Source organism: Aquarana catesbeiana, linkage group LG03 (genome assembly GCF_042186555.1).
Source record: "Aquarana catesbeiana isolate 2022-GZ linkage group LG03, ASM4218655v1, whole genome shotgun sequence".
Lineage (NCBI taxonomy): Eukaryota > Metazoa > Chordata > Amphibia > Anura > Ranidae > Aquarana > Aquarana catesbeiana.
Window position 1 is genome coordinate 52,441,957 of NC_133326.1, and position 25,674 is coordinate 52,467,630.

Sequence of the window (25,674 nt, forward strand, 5' to 3'; positions counted from 1 at the left end):
GGGGTTGAGAACACTGCTATGAATGAAGGGGGGTGATGTGAAGGGGGTCAGAGGACACTACTGTAGGGTGGGGGTTGTTGATGTGAAGGGGGCTGAGGACACTGATTGTGAGGACATTAAGGACTCAGGACATTGATGTAATAACAGGATTGTGATATAAGAGGAGAGGAGGGCTGTGATGAGAGGGATCTGGATCATTGGACAAACATGAAATTCGGACCTCTGCTGGAAGAAATTTTTACTGATCGGACCTCTGTGAATTTTTATTCAATGCCCCTGCTCTAGTGGTTTAATTTGCTGACATGTTCTGTAAAATCTTTGTGACTATACTAGAGAAATGTGCCCTTTCATCTGTGAAGGAATGGAGCAGGGAACTGCATGAGAAGTATTGTGATACTCTTTAAGGTCAATGCTTTCTCCATGCGGAAATCCATTCCTTCTATGCTGAGGATCTAGCACAGCTTTCATTACAGGCAGTGATCTGGAACAATATGTTAGTTCTTCATTGTATAGAATAATCTGACGTGACACTCTGCTGACTTCATTACCCAATCACTTACAAAAATACTATTTCATTTATTTCCTTGTACGTGATTGGGTATTCTTTGCTAAATGAAATGTTCACCACGTTCACTAAGCTAAGGAAAAATTCCTTAGCAGAGTAATATGATACTCCTCAATGCTTTCATTCTGCAGAAATCCATTCATTTAATGTTGAGGATCTAGCACAGCTTTCATTACAGGCAGTGACCCAGAACAATATGTTACCTCATTGTACTAATCATCTGAACACAGGACTTGCAGGAAAAATTGTGTTAGACTAGCAGATTTAAATACAGTAACACATTGAAGCTGAAATCCGGCTAATACTTTATAGTTACAGCAAACAGTTTTTTCTGTTTGGGAGAAAGATTTTACATATTTTTAGGCAACCCACCCAGCCTGCAAGTGTTAAGATGCCGGCACCAGGGAGGGAATTCATGGGCATTGGACCATTGGAAGGCAAGTATATGGATCTGAAAGTGGCAGTTTTCTTTCCTTAAAGTGGAAGTCCATGCTAAAACTAAAATCCCTGCATCTATAGACACCCACGATCTAACACTAACCTATCTAGCCATGTAAAGAAAAAAAATCAGTATACATACCTTTTTTGAAGGCGATCCGACCCGATCTCCAGCAGCGGAAGCTCTGCAGAGGACACGGCCAACAACGGCTGTGAAATGAATGGGGAGTGAGGCCACCCATTGACTTACTGTGGGGCTTCTATTGTCGTAAGTGTCCTCTGCACCCACCTCCACAGCGAAGCCGCGGCTGACGGCTCAGCAAGGGATCGGGTCGGATCACCTGCAGAAAAGGTATGTATACTGATCTCTTCTTTACAGGGCTAGATAAGTTAGTGTTAAATTGTGGGTGTCTATAGATGCAGGGATTTTAGTTTTGGCATGGATTTCCACTTTAAGGACACCAGCATGGATCAGAGTTATTCTGATTGGTCAAAGCGGTGCCAGCATGTGACCAATCAGAATCAATCAGATCTATCCCTGAAGAAAACTATTTCCAATTTCCTGGACCCCTGCACCAGCTGTTTGGGCAGTGAAAGTTCATCATCAATGGAGGTAAGTGCAGTGGATTCAGGGGGGGGGGGGGTGAAAGTACTCTTACAGCAGTGTTCTTATCTTTATTGGGCACCTCAAGCATTGGTGCCAAGATAGTTACATAGTTAGTCAGGTTGAAAAAAGACACAAGTCCATTTAGTTCAACCAAAAAAAAAAAAAAATAATAATAATAATACAATCCCATATACACAATCCTTCACCCACAGTTGATCCAGAGCAGGGGCAGGCAACCTCGGCCCTCCAGCTGTTTTGAAACTACAAGTCCCATGAAACATTGCAAGACCCTGACAATCACAGGCATGACTCTTAGAGGTAGAGGCATGATGGGATTTGTAGTTTCACCACAGCTGGAGTGCCGAGGTTGCGTACCCCTGATCCAGAGGAAGGCAAAAAACGCCAGCAAAGCTTTCCCCAATTTGCTACAGCAAGGGAAAAAATTTCTTCCTGATCCCCCGAAAGGCAATCGGATAATCCCTGGATCAACTTTACCTATAAATGTTAGTACCCAGTTATATTCTGTACATTTGGGAAATAATCCAGGCCTTTCTTAAAGCAATCTACTGAACTTGCCAGAACCACCTCTGGAAGGAGTCTATTCCACATTTTCACAGCTCTTACTGTGAAAAAACCTTTCTGTATTTGGAGATGAAATCTTTTTTCCTCTAGACGTAAAGAGTGCTTAAAGTGTTACATTTCTTTTGTTTAGGACTGAGGAGACGACAGCCATGCAAATGGCAGAACTTGAAGAAGAATTACAGCACCATATAGCTAAAATTGAAAATCAAATGCGTGGACAGGTGAGAGGAAGCATCCCGTATGATGAGGAAATATAACAATGTTTTACTTTTTATATGAACAGATCCCAGCATAGACTATTTTAGTAAGTTATCATTTTATTATGGATATCGTATTAAAGACCAACTCTGATCAAAACCTGAATCTTCAGCCCTTTTCCCTCCCACCTCTTTTTAACCCATCCTGCAAGTGTCAAGTCTAAAATTTCAGATCTCCCATCACTTTCATTCTCTGTGACAATGGTCAACAGTACAAATCTACAGAGACAGACAGGGGTCCTAACCCATAGCTCCCAACTGTCCCTGATTTGGAGGAACTGTCCCTGATTTGGAAAAAAGTCCCTCTGTCCCTCTTTCATCCTCATTTGTCCCTCATTTTGGTCTGATCTATATAATTGTATATAAAATGCACTTTTTAATCTTTCAAAAAGTGTTTCCCAGTGCTAAACATTTTATCCAATTTCTAAATTGCTGCATTTGTAAATTCCAAAAACCAGTATAAAATAATAGTAGTGGTGGATTTCATTAGTAATTTTTTTCTATAATTCTCCTTCAAGGGGGCGTGGCAGGTTGTGTGTCCTATGCCTACATATGTTTTGCTAATAGGTGTCCCTCGTTCCCATCTCAAAAAGTTGGGAGGTATGTCCTAATCCTTCCCTACTCTAAACCTGATGAAATGTGGTCTTACTTATACTTTAAAATTCAGGGGTGTCAGGCTGGCCGCCCTCCAGCTGTTGCGGAACTACAAATCCCATCATGGCTCTGCATGGGTCATGCTTGTAACTGTCAGCCTTGCAATGCCCCATGGGACTTGTAGTTGCACAACAGCTGGATAACCACCAGTTTGACACCTGTGCTTTAAATATTGCACAGGGAAAGCTTGTTGATACATATTTAAAAGCCTAGAATTATAATTTTTTGCAGGAGTTGTAAATGCAGAAGGTTTTTTATCTTAATAAACCTTCTGTGTGTAGCAGCCCCCCCAGCACCCTCCCCCCCCCCCCCAATTACCTACCTGAGCTCCTTCTCTCTCCAGCGATGTCCACGATCCCCTCAGCCATTCAGTACACTCCTCCTGATTGGCCGAGACAGAGTAGCAGCACCATTGGCTCCTGCGGCTGTCAATCAAAGTCAGTCAGCCAATCAGGGGGAGGGGGCGGGGCCAGGTCAACGCTCCATGTCTGAATGGATACATGGAGCTCTGACTCAGGTTGGGTGCCCCCTGTAGCAAGCTGCTGGCTGAGGGGGCACTCAAAGGAGGGAGGGGCTAGGAGCAGCAAAGAGGGACCCGAGAAGAGGAGGATCCAGGCTGCCCTGTGCAAAACCAACTGCACAGAGGAGGTAAATATAACATGTTTGTTATTTTAAAAGAAAAAAAACGAGCCTTTACAATCACTTTATAGATACATGTGTCACATTTTAAACTACTAACAGTAGATAGCAGAGAGATACAATACCATGGGGAAGATCTGCTAAAACTGGAGCACACGGAATCCGGTGCAGCTGTGCATAGTAACCAATCGGCTTCTAACTTCAGCTTGTTCAATTAAGCTTTGACAATAATCCCCCGTTCCCATCGGGCAGATTTGACATGCGATTTGACTTGTCAAATCGCATGCCAAATCGGAGCCTATTGCTGGCAACGGCACCGTCTGAATCGGTGCGATGCCAACTTTGCAGCGCCGCACCGATTCCCAAAAGTAGTTCCCACACTACTTTTGGCGACTTTGGAGCGATTTCAATAGACATCTGTGCGGTCAAATTTCCCCCGAACTCACACTAAAAAGCGGGTTTGAAATTAAAATTAAAATTACATTTTCAAACCCGCCCTCCGTGTAAATGAGGGCTAAGACCTGGAAGCTGATTGGTTACTATGCACAGCTGAACCAGATTCTGTGTGCACTGGTTTTAGTAAATCCCCCCCCATACTTATTATTGACATTCATATAGCAGTATATGAAAACAATACTTGCTAATGTGTTTTTTTAGGAACAGCAAAGACTTGAAGCTGCTCTTCAGGAGTTACAAAGGAAGCACGAAACTGAAAAGTCAGACCTGCAGGCCAGGATTGACCGGATGGCAAAGGTAAAGTGCTGGTCAGTCCATGAAGATTTGTAGCGTGCATCCTGACATGTTTCGGAAATTTTTATTGGTACATATTTTCCTTCATCAGGGGGATTTATTTTTGGGTGACTTTATCTGCAACATAGATATAGTATCTGTACAATGGTTCATGAAAATAGATTATTTTATATAATGAGCTGTACAATATTTTTAGGCTAAAAGGTACTTGCATACAGGGTTCATTGAAATAGGGTGCGGCATGTGGGTATTAAGGCCCACCTTCCCTGCTGCCAAACATATGCGTTATGTGGTCTGCAAGAGGTTTTAAAACCGTAAAGTAAATACATTTGTCTGCAGTTGGCTATTACGCCTATCTTGGTGGCATTGTATGCAGCGTAGGGTCCAGTGCTCCCTTAACTAACTTGTCCCTTTGTAGTGGATGTACCCTGCTCCCTCTGCCCCGCATTCAGGGACTACCTAGACATCATGCTATGGGGAAGTTACCTTTGTAAGGAACCTTTGTTATATTTATTGTTCTTAAAGCGGTAGTAAACTGCGGCATAAATTACAAAAAAAAAAAAAAAAATCCCATGTAAGCAAATTATAAAATACCTTAAAACGAAGCCCTCCATTTAGTGCGCTACTCACTACTGACAGGGCTTCCATCTTCACCCGTCTTCCTTCCGGGTTCACAGGCTCTGACAGCTTGAATGGCCGAGCTGCGATGATGTCACGGCTATGGCACACTCTGAAGGTACAGAACGGGTATGCCTTTCCTTCAGAGCGCATGCGCCGTAACGTCACCGGCTGCCAAAAGAGCGACTATCTCCTAAATGGTGCACGTTTAGGAGATATTCATTTTACCTACAGGTAAGCTATATTATAGGCTTACCTATAGGTAAAAATCACAATGCAGACTTTACTACCGCTTTAAAACCCAAAAACCTTATTTCATGCTGTGTGTTGTACTGCCAACTTGGTCTGATGGTACAGCATATATTTTTTTATTAAAGATAAATTTGTATTTGAAATTACTTACTTGGCCTCACTGTATCTGACCTGCCGAATGTCCATAATGTCAAGTTATACAATCGTTACAACTATATCTGAGTACCGTACTTTTCAGTTGTACAGGGAGTTGTTGTTACTGGCTTCTTCATAAATATGAACTAAAGAAAAAAAAAAAAGACAAAAGGTGAAGTACTAATTACCCAGAGTGCTTTGCTGTTGTGGATGTACTTTGATTTACTGTATGTGGTTAGGCAGGTTTTTCACTTGTGTTAGTAAAAGTTCCTGTCTGTGTGCTCAATACTTTACTACCTAAAGCGATATTCAACCCAAAACCAAAAAGAAGTATATTGCAGCTTACAAATCCTTAAATGTGATGGCTGCATTTGTTTTTTGTTTTTTTTTAGGCTTTTCTCTATTATTTATTTTATCTGGTGATCTGGACAGTAACAGATTTCCTGTCTAAAGCCTCGTACACATGATCAGATTGTTGGCCAACAAAGTGTCAGACTTTTGTCAGAAGGGCGTGTTCCAGGAACTTGTCTTGCATACAAACGGTACACAATTGTCGGCCAACAAACACGAATGTAGTGACGTACTACGTGGAATTTCAGCTCTTGAGCGCCACCCTTTAGGCACCTTCTGCTATTGTCGTGTTTGGTGAGCTTTGATTCCGAGCATGCGTGTTTGGACTTTGGACTTTTGTGTGATGGACTTGTGTACACATGAGATAAAAATCTGACAACAGATCGTTGTCCGCCGAAAATTTACTAGCCTGTCATCCAACATTTGTTGGATGAAAGTTGGACAACAATTGTCTGATGGAGCGTAATAGTGGTTGGATTTTAGGAAAACAGACTGTCATCACACAATTCCTGCACAAGAATCCGATCGTGTGTACGAGGCTTTAGGGTGTCTCCACTATGGAATGGAGAAATCATAGGACAGAAGCATTGTCAGTCTAGGTAGAGGGTAGTGTAGTGTTGGATGTACCAGCAGATTTAGATGGACTTGACTAACAAATTAAAAATACAAACTTATTAATAAGCAGTTACAGCAACAGTTGTTTTCCTTTTGGGATAAAGGTTTTACATAAATGGATAAAAGCTGATCATTCTAAGCACTCCTGCCAGTGGTAAATGGTTTGTCTCAGCCCTCTAACTGCCACTTTTGCTAGAAAGCTTTTGAAAAGTAATAGACTTACTGGCTGGGTCACCAGAAAATAAAAAATAAAAAACTAATTCAGCCACCGCATCTAAGAACTGGTAAGCTGTAATATTTTTGTTTTTAGCTTGAAAAACGCTTTATTATAGCACTCTTTTAGCTGACTGAAACAACAAGCAATACAAGTGTTTAAAAGAGATACTAAGAGTAAACAAAAATTTTAAAAAAATAACAAACATCATACTTATCTGTTTAGTGCAATGGTTTTGCACAGAGCAGCCCTAATCCTCCTCTTCTTCGCCCCATAGCAGTGGATCGTGTGTGTGTGTGTGTGTGTGTGTGTGTGTGTGTGTGTGTGTATGTGTCTATATATATATATATATATATATATATATATATATATATATATATATATATATATATATATATATATATATATATATATATATATATATATATATCGTATTTATCGGCGTATAACACGCACCCCAAGTTTAGGAGGGCATTTTAAGGAAAAAAACTATTAGGAGGGAAGTTTAAGGTAAAAAAACTTACATTTAAATGCCCATCAATGCAGCCTTATCAGTGTCCATCTGCAGCCTTGTTAGTGCAGCCTTCCCTAGTATCCATTGCAGCCTTGCCCCAGTGCAGCCTTGTTAGTGCAGCCTTCCCAAGTGTCCATTGCAGCCTTGCCCCAGTGCAGCCTTCCCTAGTGTCCATTGCAGCCTTGTTAAGATTTAAATATGGCGCCGCGGAGATCGCAGGGACTCGGCGGAGCAGAGCGAGCGCCGCCGAGATCGCAGGGACTGGGCGGAGCCAAGATACACATAGCCGAGTGTACTCGGCTCTTCTCGGCTCCGCTCACAGTCACGCCCAGTCCCGCCCTATGATGGACATAACACAGGTCCAATGGCGGGACTGGGTGGGACTGTGAGCGGAGCCGAGTACACTCGGCTATGTGTATCTCGGCGCGATTGCTCCGCTCACGATCGGCGGGGGATCGGCGTATAACACGCACCCACGATTTTCCCCTGATTTTAAAGGGGAAAAAAGTGCGTGTCATACGCCGATAAATACGGTACATATATATAATGTGTGTGTGTGTGTGTGTGTGTGTATATATATATATATATATATATATATATATATATATATATATATATAGTGATCCGGGCAGTGGGCCCAAATGCACAGCGCCAGCGGCTTGCTCCCGCTGTGATTTTACACAGTAGGAGCCAATCAGCGGGTACAGTGGACTTGATGACCACTGGCACCCACTGATTATTCGGTACAGAGGCTGAACGGCAGTCTGCCTATGTAAGCAAGGCAGATTGCGGTTCTGTCAGTAGGGTATGTAGGTATGGATCCTGTGTTCCTGCAATGCAAAAAGGATCAGTGTCTTCCCTTATTAAAAGCACCTCAAACACTGTACAATAACACTGGCTAGGCACACAGTTAACCCTTTGATCGCCCCTTATGTTAACCCCTTCCAAGCCAGTGTCATTATTACAGTGACGGTGCATATTTTTAGCACTGATCCCTGTATTTATGTCACTTGTCCTCAAAAAGTGTCAGTTAGTGTCTGTTTTGTCCGCTGCAATATCACAGTCCTGCTAAAAGTCTCTGATCTCCACCATTACTAGTAATAAAAAATAAATAAAAAGTCCATAAATATTTCCCTTAGTTTGTAGACGCTATAACTTTTACGCAAACCAATCAATATATGCTTATTGTGATTTTTTTTTTTTTTACCAAAAACATGTAGCCGAATACAGATTGACCTAAATTGATGAAGAAATTAGATTTTTTGAAAAAAAAATTATTGGATATGTTTTATAGCAGAAAAATTAAAAAGTTGTTTTTTTTTCAACATTGTTAGTTAGGCTGGTTTCACACCATTGCAAATTGGATGCGGGTTCTCCGCATCCAATTTGGAATAGTAGGAAATTTTGACCGACTCCCTATGGAGCCTGTTCACATATCTCCGCAGCAGGTCCGGTGCATTTTGCAGAAAAACGCTGTGCGTTTTTTGGTCCGTTTCAGGTCAGAATTCAGCCCAAAATTCGGGCTGAAATCAGACCTGAAACAGTGAAACGGGACGCACTGGACCCCTGCTGTGAGACAGATGCAGGGATGGTGTGAACCCAGCCTCAGTCTTTTTTTTGTTTATAGCCCAAAAAAATTAAAACCGCAGAGGTGATCAAATACCTTAAAAAGAAAGCTCTATTTGTGGAAAAAAAAAAGTACATACATTTTATTTGTGTACAGCGTCGCACAACTGCGCAATTGTCAGTTAAAGTAACGCAGTGCCGTATCGCAAAAAGTGGCCTGGTCGTGAAGGGGGTAAATCTCCTGGGGCTGAAGTGGTTAATCAAAGTCTCATTCACCTCTGTAGGTTTAGACATTGTGGAGAAATTCATCTTGGAAGTTTGCAACAGAGGCTCTAAAATCTCAGCTCTTGTCCCCTTTATTTTCTATACAGAGCAGAAACGTGGCTGTCTGCCAGCCTTCTAATGTAATTTCATACCAGGCATTGGAAACCACCTGAATAACTAAGGATGGATTCAGAACAAGGCGATCCATTGTGGTGCATTTAAAGCCTCATTCACACACCTGCCGATGGCTGTATACTACCCATATCAATGTATTTCTGTGGCTCAACTTGTATAAATCAATGACAAGCTCCATGGCTGTTCACATGTAATCGCACATGGAGCGTACGGGGTCGCTCATCTGTCCCGAACCGCATGTAATCGCTCTTTGTGAGACAGTGTCAGCCATTGATTTGCACAGGCTGGGCAGCCACATCTGACCGCAAACACCTGGCCATACCCACCACAGACGTTAGCTGATCTGGGTAGAGTATGGCCCTGGACGGCCATGACAATGAGGCCTAAAGCACACACGGATCATTGTGTGTTGAATTCACGGCATCCTTTTGATTTAAATTTGCTGCCAAACACACCACAACTGTTCTATAATGGTACCCGCTGCATTTTCGGTAACACCGGGTAATATCATTGTCACAATGCAGCTTTCTTGCAGCTGGTACTAATGATTGCCCAAAGCAGTGTGGTCCACAGGTCATATACCATTTGTACCCTAAACATTGGCATGTGTTTTAATGAATGTTTTTTGTTGGGATTTGTCTATACTGTAGAGCAAAGATGAGAAGAAGGCTCAAGAAACCAAAGAAGAAAGTGCGAAGCTGAAAAACCAAATCTTTGACCTTTCCCAGGTATGACATGGTCCATTTGCATACAATATCACTCCAATTTGGAGGTCTTGCAAATGTTAAATGAAGAAATATGGAGTATTGCTACCATTTTGTAGGGTCAAACCCCAATTATCCATTTATTCCTTTGCAGGACCTGGTCATATCTCCTTTTTGTATATATACTATATAGGATGTATTGATAAACTAGCTATTCCCTATGTATGTAGATTGGTTCTGTGCGAATGTTGGCAAATTGAATATTATTTGGCTATTTTCTTTCCAGGTCGGATGTTCCTCATTCTTAAAGCAAAGTTCCACCCAGAAATGGAACTTCCGCGGATCAGGTTCCTCCCACCCCCCTCCGGTGCCACATTTGGCACCTTTCACGGGGAGGGGGGAGCGGATACCTGTCACATCCAGGTATCTGCTCCCACTTCTTTGGAATGATCGCCGCAATCTTGTGCGCCGATCTACGCAATGTCCGGCCCCTCCTCTGCCCCCCCCCCCGCTGCCTTCTGGGAGACACACAGGTCCCAGAAGACAGCAGGGACCATTCAGAAAGTGCAGTGCCACTCGCACATGCGCAGTAGAAAACAGGCTGTGAACCCGTAAGCCTTCACTTGCTGTTTCTCTTAGTAAGGATGCCGGTGCCTGTACCCGGAGCCGAGGGACGGGTCGGCTGAGGGTGCCGACATCGCTGGCTTTTTTTTTTTTTTTTTACCCAGGCCTAACTCCGCTTTGAGCGTGAATCAGGAGAATACAGCATTATGTCCACTAGATGGAGCTATTACTGCAATCATTTAAAGTGCTTTGTAAATGATCACCCTGTAAAACAACCCATTCAGCCAATGAAAGGCAAAACATTTGTGTATAAATATAAAAAAATATATAATTAGCTTTTTTCCCCTGTTTTTAGAAGTGATTACATTCGTTTTGTTCCCTCTGTTCTCAGCTGCATAACAGCTGGGGGGAGGAGAAACAACAGTACACTGATTTTCCCAGTGAATGGCTGTGCAGAGGGGGTGTGTCAGGACAAGGCTGATCATTGGAAGAGAGCACGCTGAGTTTCCAGCATAGCTAGAGAACTGACCACAGTGTGCTCTCCTGCATAGTGTGGTCAGTTTTTTTAAAAGGAAAGCAAAGGGACTGGCAGGAACACCAGGAATTCACACAAAGAAAGCAATACATATAATTACATGGTACAGCAGGCACATATCAGGAATATGAAATGCTGGGGTAACAAACACTTTAACTTCTTCTAGTGGTATTGTCCTTATTCACGCTATTCCTATAAATGAATAACATCTTACCTGAAAAGAAAATAGCTATAAATATAAACAACATTCAGTTTTGCTGGCATTTGTACAGAATGCATGTATATACAGTTTCACAGGAAGAATATCTCTGCAAATGTTTCGTAAATGCACCCCGATACAAAAGGAATAGGAGGGCCCTGCTCATGAAGCTTACAATCTAAAGGGAGCGGGAGGTGATACAAAAAGTAATAGCTGCAGGATGATCTGATGACTCAAGTACAGATTAGTTTTCAAGGAACGCCTAAAGGTGGACAGGATCAGAGCTGACCGGACATACTGGGGTAGGGAGTTCCAGAGGATGGGAGAGGTTCTGGAAAAGTCCTGGGGGCGACCATGGCAGGAGGTAACAAGGAAGCTAGAGAGTAGGAGGTCTTGGGAGGAGCGGGGGGGGGGGGAGAGATTTGGGCCATATCTGCAGATGAGGTTGGTGATGTAGACGGGGGCGATGTTGTGGATGGCTTCATGAAAACTAATGTAATTTATTAGGTTGTTATATCTGTGTATGTAATTTCCATTATCTAAATGTGGGAGCAAGAGTATGAAGATGTCCTCTTTTAAGTCTGGTACACACGGGCTGAATATCAGCTGGTTTAACGGAAACCAACCAACATTCGGCCTGTATGTATGACAGCCTGTCCAACAGAAGCATGAAAAGCAGAAAAACATCTGCCGATCGACATCCGATCTGCGAGCATCAACCAGTGGGTCCTGGCAGGGCAGAGGGGCAGTCCCCATGTCAGAACACAATAGCTCAACGGGGAGATCGCTGTACTAACATCTTAAAGTTATTACAGTGTTCCCTCCAGAGCTCCTCAGTTTTTTCTTCGTTCAGCCAACTGGGTTGAACAAAAAAAAAACTAATAGTGTGTACCCAGCTTTAGTCTTTATTTTCTAAGGGCTTATTCACGCCAGCAGCTGCACTGAATGTACGGCGGCTACCTGTGTGTGCTGAGAGCAGCCGTGCCAATGCACCAAACCTGGTACATGGCACAGTTTTTTTTTTTATAACTTTATTGAAATGTCTCAAGTGACATTTAACTTACTTGTATTTACTGCAACAGAGTTGTGCTGCAGTGATTTGTTTTTATTGCATGCATGCGGTATTTAACTACTGCAACGCTCATGATGTGAACTCACTTTATAGCAAACAAGGACAACTGCCTTGTCCTTGTGTCAGAACTGCTCTGGGCAAGGTTGCCCACTGCAGCCCAATGCAAATAGTGTGTCTATTAAAGAGGAACTGCAGTCTGCTCACATAATTTGCAATAAAAACATCTTTGCCATTCTGAAGCTTCCTTCCAACCACTTTGCATATTATTTTATATATACCGTATATACTCGAGTATAAGTTGAGTTTTTCAGCACATTTTTTTGTGCTGAAAGTGCCCCCCTCGGCTTATACTCGAGTCAAGCACTTTTCTGGTGCAAAGAATGACATTTTCCTGACCGATTTTGGGGTCCCGTATTTCGGGATAACTTGGTGCTAGGAACCCCAAATTTGGTATGCAAACCCAGTGCAACTAGCAAACTAGCACTACAACATATCCAAAGCTGGGGTTCCTAGCACCAAGTAACTCTGAGATATGGGGCCCCAAAGTCGGTTCAAAAAATGTCATTCTCTGCTGCAGAAAAGCGCTTGACATTTTCCGAACACTTTGGTGCCCCATATCTCGGGGCCACTTGGTGTTAGGAACCCCAGCTTTGGATATGGTGTAGTGCTAGTTCCACTGGGTTTGCACACCAAATGGGGTTCCTAGCATCAAGTGACCCCGAGATACGGGGCCCCAAATTCAGTCAACTGTGTCCATCTGCAGCAATGTTATTTCGAGACCTTTTGGGTCCAGAGACCCCTAATTTTGGCTGCAGCTAGGGGGCATCTAGGAACACTTAACTACCAATTTTGAAGTTTGGGGGACCTATGGCTGCAAATGGGCACAGTGAGGCTGCAAATGGGCATTGTTGACCCTCTTTTCCACTTACAGTAGCTGCGCATTTCTCACCCTAGGCTTATACTCGAGTCAATACGTTTTCCCAGTTTTTTTGTGGTAAAATTAGGTGCCTCGGCTTATATTTGGGTCGGCTTATACTCGAGTATTTACGGTACTGTGATTCTGTACTTGCCAAATATGCTGCAGAAATCTCCCTCCACTGAGTCTGGCTGCAACCATTTTAACTGTGGGCAGCTAAAGCTGCTGCCTGTTCACTTCCTGGATTTACACAGACACACACCGGTACACCTCCAGCTCTGCAGCCCTCATTGGCCCTCTTATGACTCACCCCCCTCCCTTCCTGGCAAACTCTCAGGAGAGTGAGAGAGTGAGAGCTGTGCATGATGTCATAAGCCTAGGCTAATGACCAGACAAGAAACAGGAAGTGGGCTGTATAAGGTACTTACTGTTAGAATAAAAATGTTTTACTATTCAAAGTTAAAACAACAAGGGCAGAAGATTTAATAGATGGAAAGATGAAAAAATGACTGAAGCTCCGTTTTAATGTTAGGCACTATCAATAATGTTCTATGCAAAACCTGGAAGTATCAGCTGTAGTGTTTGCTCTCTTTGGATGCCGGGAACTTCCTCTACCTACTATTAGATCCGGCTCAATGTCTGTTCCTTTTGTCTACCTCTAGGCAGTTCCTACACTCAGTGCATACATGCATTTGATCAAACTATCCCACTGACAAGCTGCCAGCGGTATGACGGGGAATACTGTGAGCAGCTGTTCCTTATGCAATGTTTCAGCATTATCAGCCAGTATCATGGTGCTGATCAGTGAGGTGTACGGAACGCGGCGGGTTCCCAGTGTTTGTACTGGGCACGTTCCTGTGTAGAGAAATGTTTACTTTCCAGTTCACACACTGAACCTGTGAAAGGATCTGTCTGAGGATACTACAAATGCATACATTACTGCAAATAGGCAAAACCACTCTTCACGACATGATGAATATACTTTGTTTTTATGGTAGAATGGAAGCAGGTACATAACAAACACATCTAAATGTTACATGCAGCATACGCCTCAGGCTGGGTTCACACTGGTCCGACAAACGCTCCGACATTGGGAGCTCATGTCGCATGACGTGTGAAATCCAATGTTTCCCTATGGGAGCCGTCCTAACTGGTCCGACACAAGTCGTTCCGACTTTAGAGATGCTCCCTGTACTACTTTGATCCTACTTCAGCCTATTGACTATCATTGAAGTCGGATCAAAGTCGGATCGCCGTCTTGCATGATCCGACTTCGGCACGCGACTTGTGCTCAGATGATCTTGAGGGGGAACTCCGCGCCAAATTTTAAATAAAAAACCGGCATGGGTTCCCCCACCCAAGAGCATACCAGGCCCTAAGGTCCGGTATGGACCGTGAGGGGAACCCCCTACGCCGAAAAAACGGCGTGGGGGTCCCCCCCAATCCATACCAGACCCTTATCCGAGCATGCAGCCCGGCCGGACAGGAATGGGGGTGGGGACGAGCGAGCGCGCCCCCCCCCTCCTGAACCGTACCAGGCCGCATGCCCTCAACATGGGGGGGGGGTGGGTGCTTTGGGGCATGGGGGGGGGGGCCCTGCGGGCCCCCCCCCACCCCAAAGCACCTTGTCCCCATGTTGATGAGGACAAGGGCCTCTTCCCGACAACCCTGGCCGTTGGTTGTCGGGGTCTGCGGGCGGGGGGCTTATCGGAAGCCGGGAGCCCCCTATAATAAAAGGGCCCCCAGATCCCGGCCCCCCACCCTATGTGAATGAGTATGGGGTACATCGTACCCCTACCCATTCACCTAGGGAAAAAGTGTCAATTAAAAAAAAACACTACACAGATTTTTAAAGTAATTTATTAGACAGCTCCGGGGGTCTTCTTCCGACTTCGGGGGTCTCTCCGGTTCTTCTCCGCGCTCTCCGGATCTTCTGCCGGGCTCCTCCGCTCTTTTGCTGCTCTTTTGCCGCTCTTTTGCTATAGCGGAGGAGCCCGGTCTTCAATCTTCTGCCTTCTGCCCTCTTCTCCTGATGTTGACACGACGCTCTCTCGGGCTGGAATGCACTCTGGGCGCTCCGCTCTGACTTATATAGGCGGTGACCCCGCCCCCTTATGCCGTCACAGTCCCTGGGCATGCTGGGACTGTGACGTTTTTGGGGGCGTAGTCATCACCCGGTGACCACGCCCCCTTATGCCGTCACAGTCCCAACATGCCCAGGGACTGTGATGGCATAAGGGGGCGGGGTCACCGCCTATATAAGCCATAGCAGAGCGCACAGAGAGCATTCCAGCCCGAGAGAGCGTCGTGTCAACATCGGAAGAAGAGATGAAGAGAAGAAGCGGCGAGACAGCGGCGACAAGACAGCGGCAGCAGACCAGGGCCCCCTGCTGGCAAAAGAGCTGGAAGAAGATAGCGGCGGGGCCCGGGAGAAGAGGCGGAAGAAGACCCCCCCCAGAAGTCGGACGAAGATCCCGGAGCTGCCTAATAAATTAATCTTGAAACCTGTGTACTGTGTTTTTTTTTTTATGGACACTTTTCCCTAGGTGAATGGGTAGGGGTACGATGTACCCCATACTCATTCACATAGGGTGGGGGGCCGGGATCTGGGGGCCCCCTTATTAAAGGGGGCTCCCGGATTCCGATAAGCCCCCGCCCGCAGACCCTGACAACCAACGGCCAGGGTTGTCGGGAAGAGGCCCTTGTCCTCATCAACATGGGGACAAGGTGCTTTGGGGTGGGGGGGGCCGCAGCGCGCCCCCCCTCCCCAAGGCACCAACCCCCCCATGTTGAGGGCATTCGGCCTGGTACGGTTCAGAAGGGGGGCGCTCGCTCGTCCCCACCCCCATTCCTGTCCGGCCGGGCTGCGTGCTCGGATAAGGGTCGGGTATGGATTGGGGGGGACCCCCACGCCGTTTTTTCGGCGTAGGGGGTTCCCCCTCAAGGTCCATACCAGACCCAAGGGCCTGGTATGCTCTTGGAGGGGGAACCCATGCCGGTTTTTTATTTAAAATTTGGCGCGGAGTTCCCCCTAAAGATTCATACCAAACACATTGGCGGGGATCCAAGTCGGATCCCCGTTCATTGAAAGTCGGACACATGCCGGCTTCATGTCGCAGGGCAAAGTCGGATCCAAAGTAGGACGGCTGTCGTGTCGCACCAGTGTGAACCCAGCCTAAGGCTAATATACGGATCAGTGAATTGGTACAAAGTGAGGGTGTGGGGCATTAGGGAGGTTAATGAATGCTTGAAGGGATCATACACACAGCTGTAAGGGGTCTGCATGGCATGCATGACTGTGTAGAACTTCCGTAAACTGGCTGGGTACAGCCGTCCATTGACAGTAATTACAAGATGTGGGTATGTGAAGGCATGCGCACAAATGCCTCAGGCGTAGATGTGACAGCGCTAGTGTAGCATTTCATGTCAGAGCTTCCATATTTGGCTTAGACCATACCATGGTAAATGTCAGATTTATGTAGTAGTCTGGCTACGTTAAGATTAATAGGGCTGATTAGGGATTCACTATGGGTTACTAGTGGTTATTAAATAGGACAGAAAACTATTTCTATATATTTATTAATTTATTTTAACTTGCAAGGTTGCTAATGACCTCATATGCAGATCAGAGGTTGTCCCTGATCTGATGAATAAACCAGAGAAGGTAAAATGAAGCAATAATGACATTGCTTTATTGTTACTCTACTTGACACACTGGGGGTTGATTTACTAAAACTGGAGAGTGCAAATCTGGTGCAGCTGTGCATGGTAGCCAATCAGCTTCTAATTTCAGTTTGTTCAATTAAGGCCCCTTTCACACATGCGGAGCGGAGTGGATCAGATGTCAGCGGACATGTCACCGATGACAACTGACGCTTCATAGAACCGTATGGAGCGTCCGTTCAGGTCCACCTAAAAAACTGACAGGCGGACCTGAACGGACGCGCCATACAGTTCTATGCAGCGCGGATGTCAGCGGTGACATGTCCGCTGACACCCGATCCACTCCGCTAGATTCAGACGGATGGAAACCCTATTTTCCATCTGTCTCTCAGATCGGATGAAAACGGACAAGCGGATCAGTTTTCACCCGATCTCCAATAGTGGAGAGCGGAGATCTGACAGGTCCATTCCTGCACATTGAGCAGAAACGGACCTATCATCCGCCGCCTCAGCGGGGATCAACGTAGCAATCCCCGCTGAGCAAATGGAGTCCGTCAAAAACGGACATTATGTGTATAAGGGGCCTACAGAGGAGTTCCAGCCGTTTCTGTGTTTATTAAAAGTCAGCAGCTACAAAAAGTGTGGCTGCTGACTCTTAACACACACACACTCACCTGTCCAACGGTCCAGCGATGCGGTCGCCCGAAGCCTCGGTTCTCTCCCCTCGCCTCTCCCCTGCGCCAACATCACTAGTGTGGGCACCTGGCTGTGACAGCTTGCGGCTTCACAGCCGAGTGCACACTGCGCGTGCACGAGTCGCGCTGTGCATCCTGAATGGCCGGGCAATCTTCTGGGACACGTGAAGTGTCCCAGAAGATTGCAGGGAGGGAGGGGGAGAGGAGAACTTCCGGTTGAGGCAGCTAGACCGGGTGTGGGAGCTGGGTACCTGTCAAAACTAGATACCCGCTCCCCCCCACCCCAAAAAAAAGTGATATGTCAAATGTGGCATGTCAGGGGGACAGAAGTCCTTAAAGCGGAAGTTCCACTTTTGGGTGGAACTCCACTTTAGGCTTTGACAAAAAAACCTGGAAGCTGATTGGTTTCAGTTGCAGAGCTGCACCAGATTTCACTATCACTTTTAGTAAATCCACCCCAGAGAGACTGTCCTGCTACTGGCAATATACAAAAAAGCAGCAAGATCTGCTTCTTTGATACTAAACAAGTCCCAGCTGTCAAAATGACAGCTAGGAATTGCTGGTTCTTGCTGCCGGAGAGCTACTGGGGCTGAGAAGGGACTGGGTGTTCTCCACACTCCCAAAGTATTTGGATTGTATTTTGTGGACATGTGTCGCACACCCAGTAGCCATTATTGGTTATTGGTATAATGGACATGGAGTGTTAAATCTCGTATTCAGGCTTATTCAGTAATATAGCACAGAGTGCAACTACATGTAACAAACTATTAGGTAACTATAATCTGATGAACAGAAAAGCTGAAATTGGCTTTCGCGTATTTTTTAACCATTTTGTGTCTAGAGTAATGTATTAATTTTTCGCACACATATTAAAATCTGCACGTTTTATTTTTTTTGCCCCAAATCCCAGAACACATATTTTCTGAAAGCAGAGGCCCTGAGTAATAAAAAGGTGGCAGTAGCATTTTTTTGATGTTGCATTTCATTTGTGCAACTGTTTATTAATCTTTATTTTCAGGAAAAAATACATTAAAATTAATTTTAATGTACACAACATAATACCCAGTTTTTTTTTTTTAAATGATAAAATATGGGGTTGCAGCAGGTAAATAGATACCAAATGTGTCAAGCCTTAAAGTGATTGTAAACCCTCACTTTGTAAAACAACCTATTCCATTGGAAATAGAAATGAAAGGCAAAACATTTGTGTATGATACAAAAACATTATAAATACCTTTTTTCCTCCTTTTATGTCATCACATTCCCTCTGTTTTCAGCTACATAAGAGCTGGGGGAGGAGCACATGGATATGTAGGGGGTTCCCCCTCAAGGTCCATACCAGACCCAAGGGCCTGGTATGCTCTTGGAGGGGGAACCCATGCCGGTTTTTTATTTAAAATTTGGCGCGGAGTTCCCCCTAAAGATTCATACCAAACACATTGGCGGGGATCCAAGTCGGATCCCCGTTCATTGAAAGTCGGACACATGCCGGCTTCATGTCGCAGGGCAAAGTCGGATCCAAAGTAGGACGGCTGTCGTGTCGCACCAGTGTGAATGGTTGTGCAGGAGAAGGGGGTGTGTGTCAGGGCAAGTCTGATCATTGGAGGAGAGAAGGCTCCCAGCACAACTAGAGAACTGACCACAGTGTGCTCTCCTACTTAGTGTGGTCAGTTTTTAATAGGAAATCTGAGAGACTGGTAGGAACACCAGGGATTTCACACAAAGGAAGCAATACAAAGAGAACAGGATACTTTCATATACAAGTACATGGTACAGCAAGGCACATATCAGGAATATGAAATGTTGGGTTTACATATTCACTACGTGCACCTGCCAAATGGTGAAAAACGATTTCACAGTTCCGTAAAAGTGATTGGGCTGCTTGAGTCACTTTTACTTGATGGCCAAGAGTCAGCTGAACAAAACGGTACCAAGCTGATGGTTACAGTTTTAACCCCTTGATTCCCAGGATGTTTCTAAACAGCCATAAAATATAGTCATTGTACTTCTTAATAAGTGAATGTTATACTGTTTAGGCAAAAACTTGTAGAGGAATTCTTGCTAGGAGGACTCCTACTTTTTTAAAGCTTGCAGTGATCCGACGGGGGGGGGGCACAGTGAAAAGTAATTGGCAACGAAGGACATATCACCGAATTCTAAAGTTATTCTTCAGGGATTTGTGTGAAGTCTGATGGTGTCCTATCCACACCACTTCTATTCTGACCACTTCTGTTTAAATGCTCTGATGTAACGTTTGGTGTTCCCTTTGTAGGAGAATGAGCTCTTGAAAATTAACCTACTAGAAACACAAACCAGCATCTCCCTTCTACAGACTGAATTGGACAGGTTGAAAAACGACTTTTCTGATCAGCAGTTGCACCATGAAAGGTAACAGTATATGGGAATGAGCACAGCAACTGATTTGTATTGATACTAGATATGGAGAGTATAGCTGACCATAGCCTATGTGAATTTTGGCTGGTTCCTGATGAACCGGCTGATATTTTCTCCATGGGTGCCCTGTCACCACCCTCCCGCCTGACATTCTTTGATCTAAAAATCAAATGAGCCAGACAAAAATGTTTTGGCTCAACAGTTGCATCCAATCATATGCAGCTGCTGTTTGGGTAGTCGGACAGCCTCAATTGCTGGCTGTCAGAATATCAGAATATAATACCTGCAGAGGGATATTCGTCAGTCTATGCTGTTTAGCATGGGTGAAGGGATCTTTTTTTTTTTTGCTTAGCATGAATGAAGGAATCCTTTTTTCTTTTTCATTCAGAAAAGAAAACTCTAAAGTCCCGTGCACACGATCGGACATTCCGACAACAAAACCATGGAATTTTGTTCGAAGGGTGTTGGCTCCAACTTGTCTTGCATACACACGGTCACACAAATGTTAGCCAACAATTACGAACGTAGTGACGTACAAGACATACGGCGAGCCGATTAAAAAGGAAGTTCAATAGTCATGTGATATCTCCATTACGAACGCTAGTTTTACAAGACAAGCGCTTCCGGCTCGTCCTTGATTCCGAGCATGCGTGTTTGTACTGTGGACTTTTGTCCGATGGACTTGTGTACACACGGTCGGAAAGTCCGACAACACACATTTGTTGGCGGAAAATTTGAGAACATGCTAGCCAACATTTGTTGGCGGAAAGTCTGACAACAATTGTCCGATGGAGCATACACACGGTCGGACTTACCGCCAACAAGCTCACATCCAACATTTCGCGTTGGAAAATCCGATCATGTGTACGTGGCGTAAGAGTATATGGCCAGCTTAAGACTGGGTTCACGCCTATGCGAATTGGATGTGGGTTCCCCATAGCGGGAGATTGTGACCAGCCAGTTCACACATCTCCTCAGCGGCTATGGTGCGAATTGCACAGGAGTCCTGTTCTACTTTTGGTCCGTTTCAGGTCCGCATTCCGCCCAAAATTTGGGCTGAAATTGGACCTGAAACAGTGAATGGAGACGCCCTGGACTCCTGCTGTGAGCTGCTGCGTTCTCCAGTGTGATTGTTAAGCCATTCTGACATCTTTATACTATTTGCTCTGTCTCCTAATGATAGGTGTGTGTGTGATTTACAAAAAAAAATGCAGTCTATACCTTATTTAGAAGCGCCACTCAGTGCTCACGTGACCGTCCTGTTCTCTCCTCTCCCCATCTGACAGAGAGGGAGGGGCGAGATTCCCTCGCTAATGTCAGTTGGGAGGGGAGGAGGACCGAGCCGGCCGGTCACGTGAGCGTGGAGCAGCGCTCATAAATACGGTAAAGACTGCATTTTTTTTTATAAATCACACACACACCTGTCATTAGGAGATAAAGTGAATACTATAAAGAGGTCAGAGTTATTTCAGCAGCAGGAGGGGGACGGGCACTGTCACTAGCTGAAAGGCAGGGAGGGGAGAGGGAGAAGACAGATGAGGACGGGGGAGAGCAGACAGGAGGGAGCGGATGACGGAGGCACGTAAACTGACCATGGTGTCGGGGCTCAGCAGCCATGATTAACCATGGTCAGTTTACATAGGGAAAGGTAAAAACTGGTAGGATCAGCCAGATGTTACAGGGGGGCAAATTACACAGCACAAGCACTGTGCTGTATAACATGCTTTAAGGGAACAGGATTCATTTTTTATTATTTTTTTTAGGGTAACAAACCCCTTACGGCATAACCAACCTTGTTCCCATCTGGGTAAATTAAAGTCTCATCACAAATTAAGTATTGCTACATAGACCCCCTCTGCATTCAAACTACACGTTATGTGATTCACAAATCTCTTTAAAAATGTGAATTTTCTTGTTCTCCATCCTTAGTGCAGTTCATGTAAAATCCTTCACTTCTGTCTTTGTGCACCCATGCTCTAGCTGCGGGCACACGTTCAAAGTTGGACATGTGATTCTGCAGCTAAAACTTCAGTAACCACTGACTCCTGTGCAATTTTTCATGTGCACATGCCAGGCTTGTGGGTCTTTGTCAAGGACAAACCTGCTATCCCTCCTCTCAAACTTCACATGGACATCCCGTGATATGCAAGGCGGGGTATGATGCAGGTCAGACATGCTTTGGCATTCCTAAAGTGGTTGTAAAGGATTATTTTACATTTTTTTTAATACCAAACATCTCTTTTAGTTACCTGCTTTGTGCAATTGAATTGCACAGAGCAGCCCCCAAAGATCTCTTCTCTGGTCCCCCGCCGGCGCTGCTGGCTCCTCCTCCCTGTCCAGTACCCCCATGGGAAGCTGTTTCCCATGGGGGCACTTGTGCGTGCTCGCTCCCGAGCCCCGCTGTCTGTGTCAATGGACTCGTCCCACTCCCCCCCCCCCCCAGCAATTGGCTGAAAGCGCTGATCAGGAGCCGGTTGGCTGCTGGTTTTCCAAACGGCAGGCTTCTATGGGACTAGCTGCCTTACACATGGACCATGTTCAGCTGGTTTTTATTGAACCGACCCATGTCGCCCTACATTCGGCCCGTGTATACTAGGCTTAAAGGGCGGCACACAGGGCAAGGTAAGCACCGTATATATATATATATATATATATATATATATATTGTTCTTCCTTTCAAAGGAAGCTTTTCGATATACCTTTTTAAAGGTCAAGTCCACCTTTTTTTTTATACCATGCTACATTGTACACCCATATTTGGAGTGTAACATGGTGCCAAGTTGCACCTTCTCCCCATCCCAACCCAACCCATCTCAGTCCTTACAGGATTGGGGGTTCTCCCCAGCTGCTCTTGTCACATTTCCTTCAAGTCTCTTTTAGTCTCTTGTTGCTATGCTTTGTTTTTCTCATCACCATTACATTTACATTATATTTTTATGAACAAGGATTCCCTTGCAGCACATGAACTTTGGAATTGCGTCTCTATACAGATGGTGCTGTTCCCGTCTTCACTCACACACATTACATTGTGTTTTTATAGGAAAAAGGACTTCATCATAGGTAGTGACAGCAAATAAAATATTAACATGTTTATTAGAATTTATGATGAGACTTATTCCCATCATTACATGGTTGGTTTTACATAATGGGTCTTCTAGTGTTTGCTTCAGTCATTCATTACACACAGGGCCAGACTTTGTGAAACTTTAAAGCACACTTCAGTTAATCACACAGCGGTGATTATGGCTGAGCCACTCAGGCAGAGACAGAAGAAAGAGATTAAAGATCTGGCCACTTCTGAGGTCCATTGACGTCAGGTGAGTCACAGCGGGATAGCAGACACTGGTTCAACCGGAAGCTCTGAGGGAGAGTGGCTGATGATGTGCCAGCTATTATGTGCATGTAATTATATACAGTATTTATTTTTCATTTAACACAGGGAGAAGGATCTGCTGAAAGCAATGATAGATGAAAGCAGAGGATACACTAGCCAAATTCAGATACTAAAGTGAGTGTGAAAAATTCCTCTACTCACAGTCCAACTTATCCTTTTTGCCCTGACCCACCCTCCCCCTCCACTAATGCCTACTTACCATGTTCTGATAGCCACGGACTCCATTGTTTGTGTACATCCAGCACCACAAATCTCACTGTCATGGCTGCTACTGTGCATTACAGCCCCATAGACTTCTAGAGGGCTTTCTCCCTTTATCTTTGGCCTTGGGACACAGCTACTGTGAAGAGGGAACTCTGGAGTAGGAAGGTTGTGTAGGTTGGAGGAGGGTGGTTTAGAATAGAGGAGGGTGGGTTAGGTTGGAGGAGAGTGGGATAGGATAGAAGCGGGTGGGTTAGGTTAGACAAAGGTGGGTTTGGATTGAGGAGGGTGGGTTTGGATTGAGGAGGGTTGGTTTGGATTGAGGAGGGTGGGTTTGGATTGAGGCAGTTGGGTTAGGATTGAGCCGGTTGGGTTAGGATTGAGGCGGTAGGGTTAGGATTGAGGCGGTTGGGTTAGGATTGAGGAGGGTGGGTTAGGATTGAGGAGGGTGGGTTTGGATTGAGGAGGGTGGGTTTGGATTGAGGAGGGTGGGTTTGGATTGAGGAGGGTGGGTTTGGATTGAGGAGGGTGGGTTTGGATTGAGGAGGGTGGGTTTGGATTGAGGCGGTTGGGTTTTGATTGAGGCGGGTGGGTTTGGATTGAGGAGGGTGGGTTAGGTTAGACAAAGGTGGGTTAGGTTTGAGGAGGGTGGGCTAGGTGGGAGGGGGGTGGGTTAGGATAAAGGAGGGTGGGCTAATATAGAGGAAGGTGGGGTAAGTTAGGGGTAGGTTTTTAGCAAGAAAAAAATGTAAGAATCAATGGCACCCCACACATCTGAAAATGTGGTGCATTTTTGGGTGCAGAATATCGCATAGTGCTTTTTCTGCTGCAACTTTAAAATTTACAGGGACCTTTTTCCTGTGTTTCCTGCAGGTACAGCAACTTATTCAAATGAATGGGCTGCTGTGCCCACGCAAATGCGATCCGCACAAACCGTATAGGGGTAAATGGGACAGAAAAAAAGCAAAGTGCACATGCAGTAACCAACAGAAAAATAATTGAATTAATTTACGTAAACCTAAGTTGGAATTTGATTGGCTGCTAGGGGGAAAACCGTTATGAATAATTCTTGATCATTCTAATACGCAATTCTTAAACTGTTAAAGGAGATAAGTGATCCTATATTACATCTGAATATTTAATCCCTAAAAACTAACAAGAATTCTTTGCCTTTGTCCTTTATGGACCACGTGTTTCTTAACTTAGCTTTTTCTGTTTCCAGCGAGGCCAACAAGTCCCTGTATGACAGTAATGACTGCATGCGGTCGGCTTTATCAAACCTTGAAAATGAACGCAGACGGGTGAGTTGCGTTTAGACAGAAAATGATGAGAGAAAATGATGTTCCACAGCCATGCAATATATGTTATATATATATATATATATATATATATATATATATATATATATATATATATATATAAGTGTGTGTCTTGAGGGCCTTAAAAAACTAATTTTCATAGCCATTTATCCAGCGAATCTGCATGTACATTGGTTCTGTAAGAATTGTAAACGAATGTTCTTTTATTGTGAGCAGTAGTAAAATATGGCATTATAGCCGCTAGATAGCACTGAGGAGCATAGGAAATACAGTATATACTCTTTTTAATAAGAGATGCAATGTAACAATTCTAGAGAATGCTAGAGGGAATTAAAGTATAACTATAGACAACTTTTTTTGTTTTGGATAGAGTGGAGAGGGATTATTACAGCTGTCAGGTTTTTATTGCTGTCTGTGTCCCTGGTTGGGAGATTCACTCTCTCAAAAGGCCTAGTTAATGTTATCACTGAGAGTGAAAGTGAAACAAAATCACAAATAGGTTGTCACCATAACAGAAATAGAGAGGAAATCTTCCAATAGGGGCACTAGCTTCATGAAAGTGAAAGAAAATCACAAATTTTGGGAGAGGAATACAGGGGAAATCTTCTAATGGTGACACTAGTTCTGTTGACAAGCATGGATTCCTTCACTTTTGCAGGGATTTCCTCTCACTTCCTGTTTTGGCTATTAGACAGGAAGTTAATGGAAATCTCCCCAATGGGACAGAGAGGGCTTTTTAGAGGGATTTATTAGAAGGCCAGTATGGTGGCCTGAATTTATGGGAGGAGCCTTGGAGAGGGGGGTATTTAAGCAGCCCACTCATCTGTGTTCCTTGTCGATTCTAGTGCTCGATACCCTCCCT

General features: G+C 44.7%; 1 protein-coding gene across 2 annotated transcripts in view; it reads left to right on the forward strand.

The window, feature by feature from the left end:
* The window catches only part of LOC141131361 (ras and EF-hand domain-containing protein-like), a 110,346-nt gene that overhangs the window by 39,006 nt on the left and 45,666 nt on the right, over positions 1-25,674 (forward strand). For both annotated transcript variants that reach the window (XM_073618524.1, XM_073618525.1), the window contains exons 3-8: positions 2,323-2,413; positions 4,400-4,495; positions 9,807-9,884; positions 19,777-19,892; positions 23,338-23,406; positions 24,716-24,794. In XM_073618524.1, coding sequence (XP_073474625.1) covers positions 2,323-2,413; positions 4,400-4,495; positions 9,807-9,884; positions 19,777-19,892; positions 23,338-23,406; positions 24,716-24,794 — 529 coding nt within the window. The remainder of the gene's footprint in view (positions 1-2,322; positions 2,414-4,399; positions 4,496-9,806; positions 9,885-19,776; positions 19,893-23,337; positions 23,407-24,715; positions 24,795-25,674) is intronic.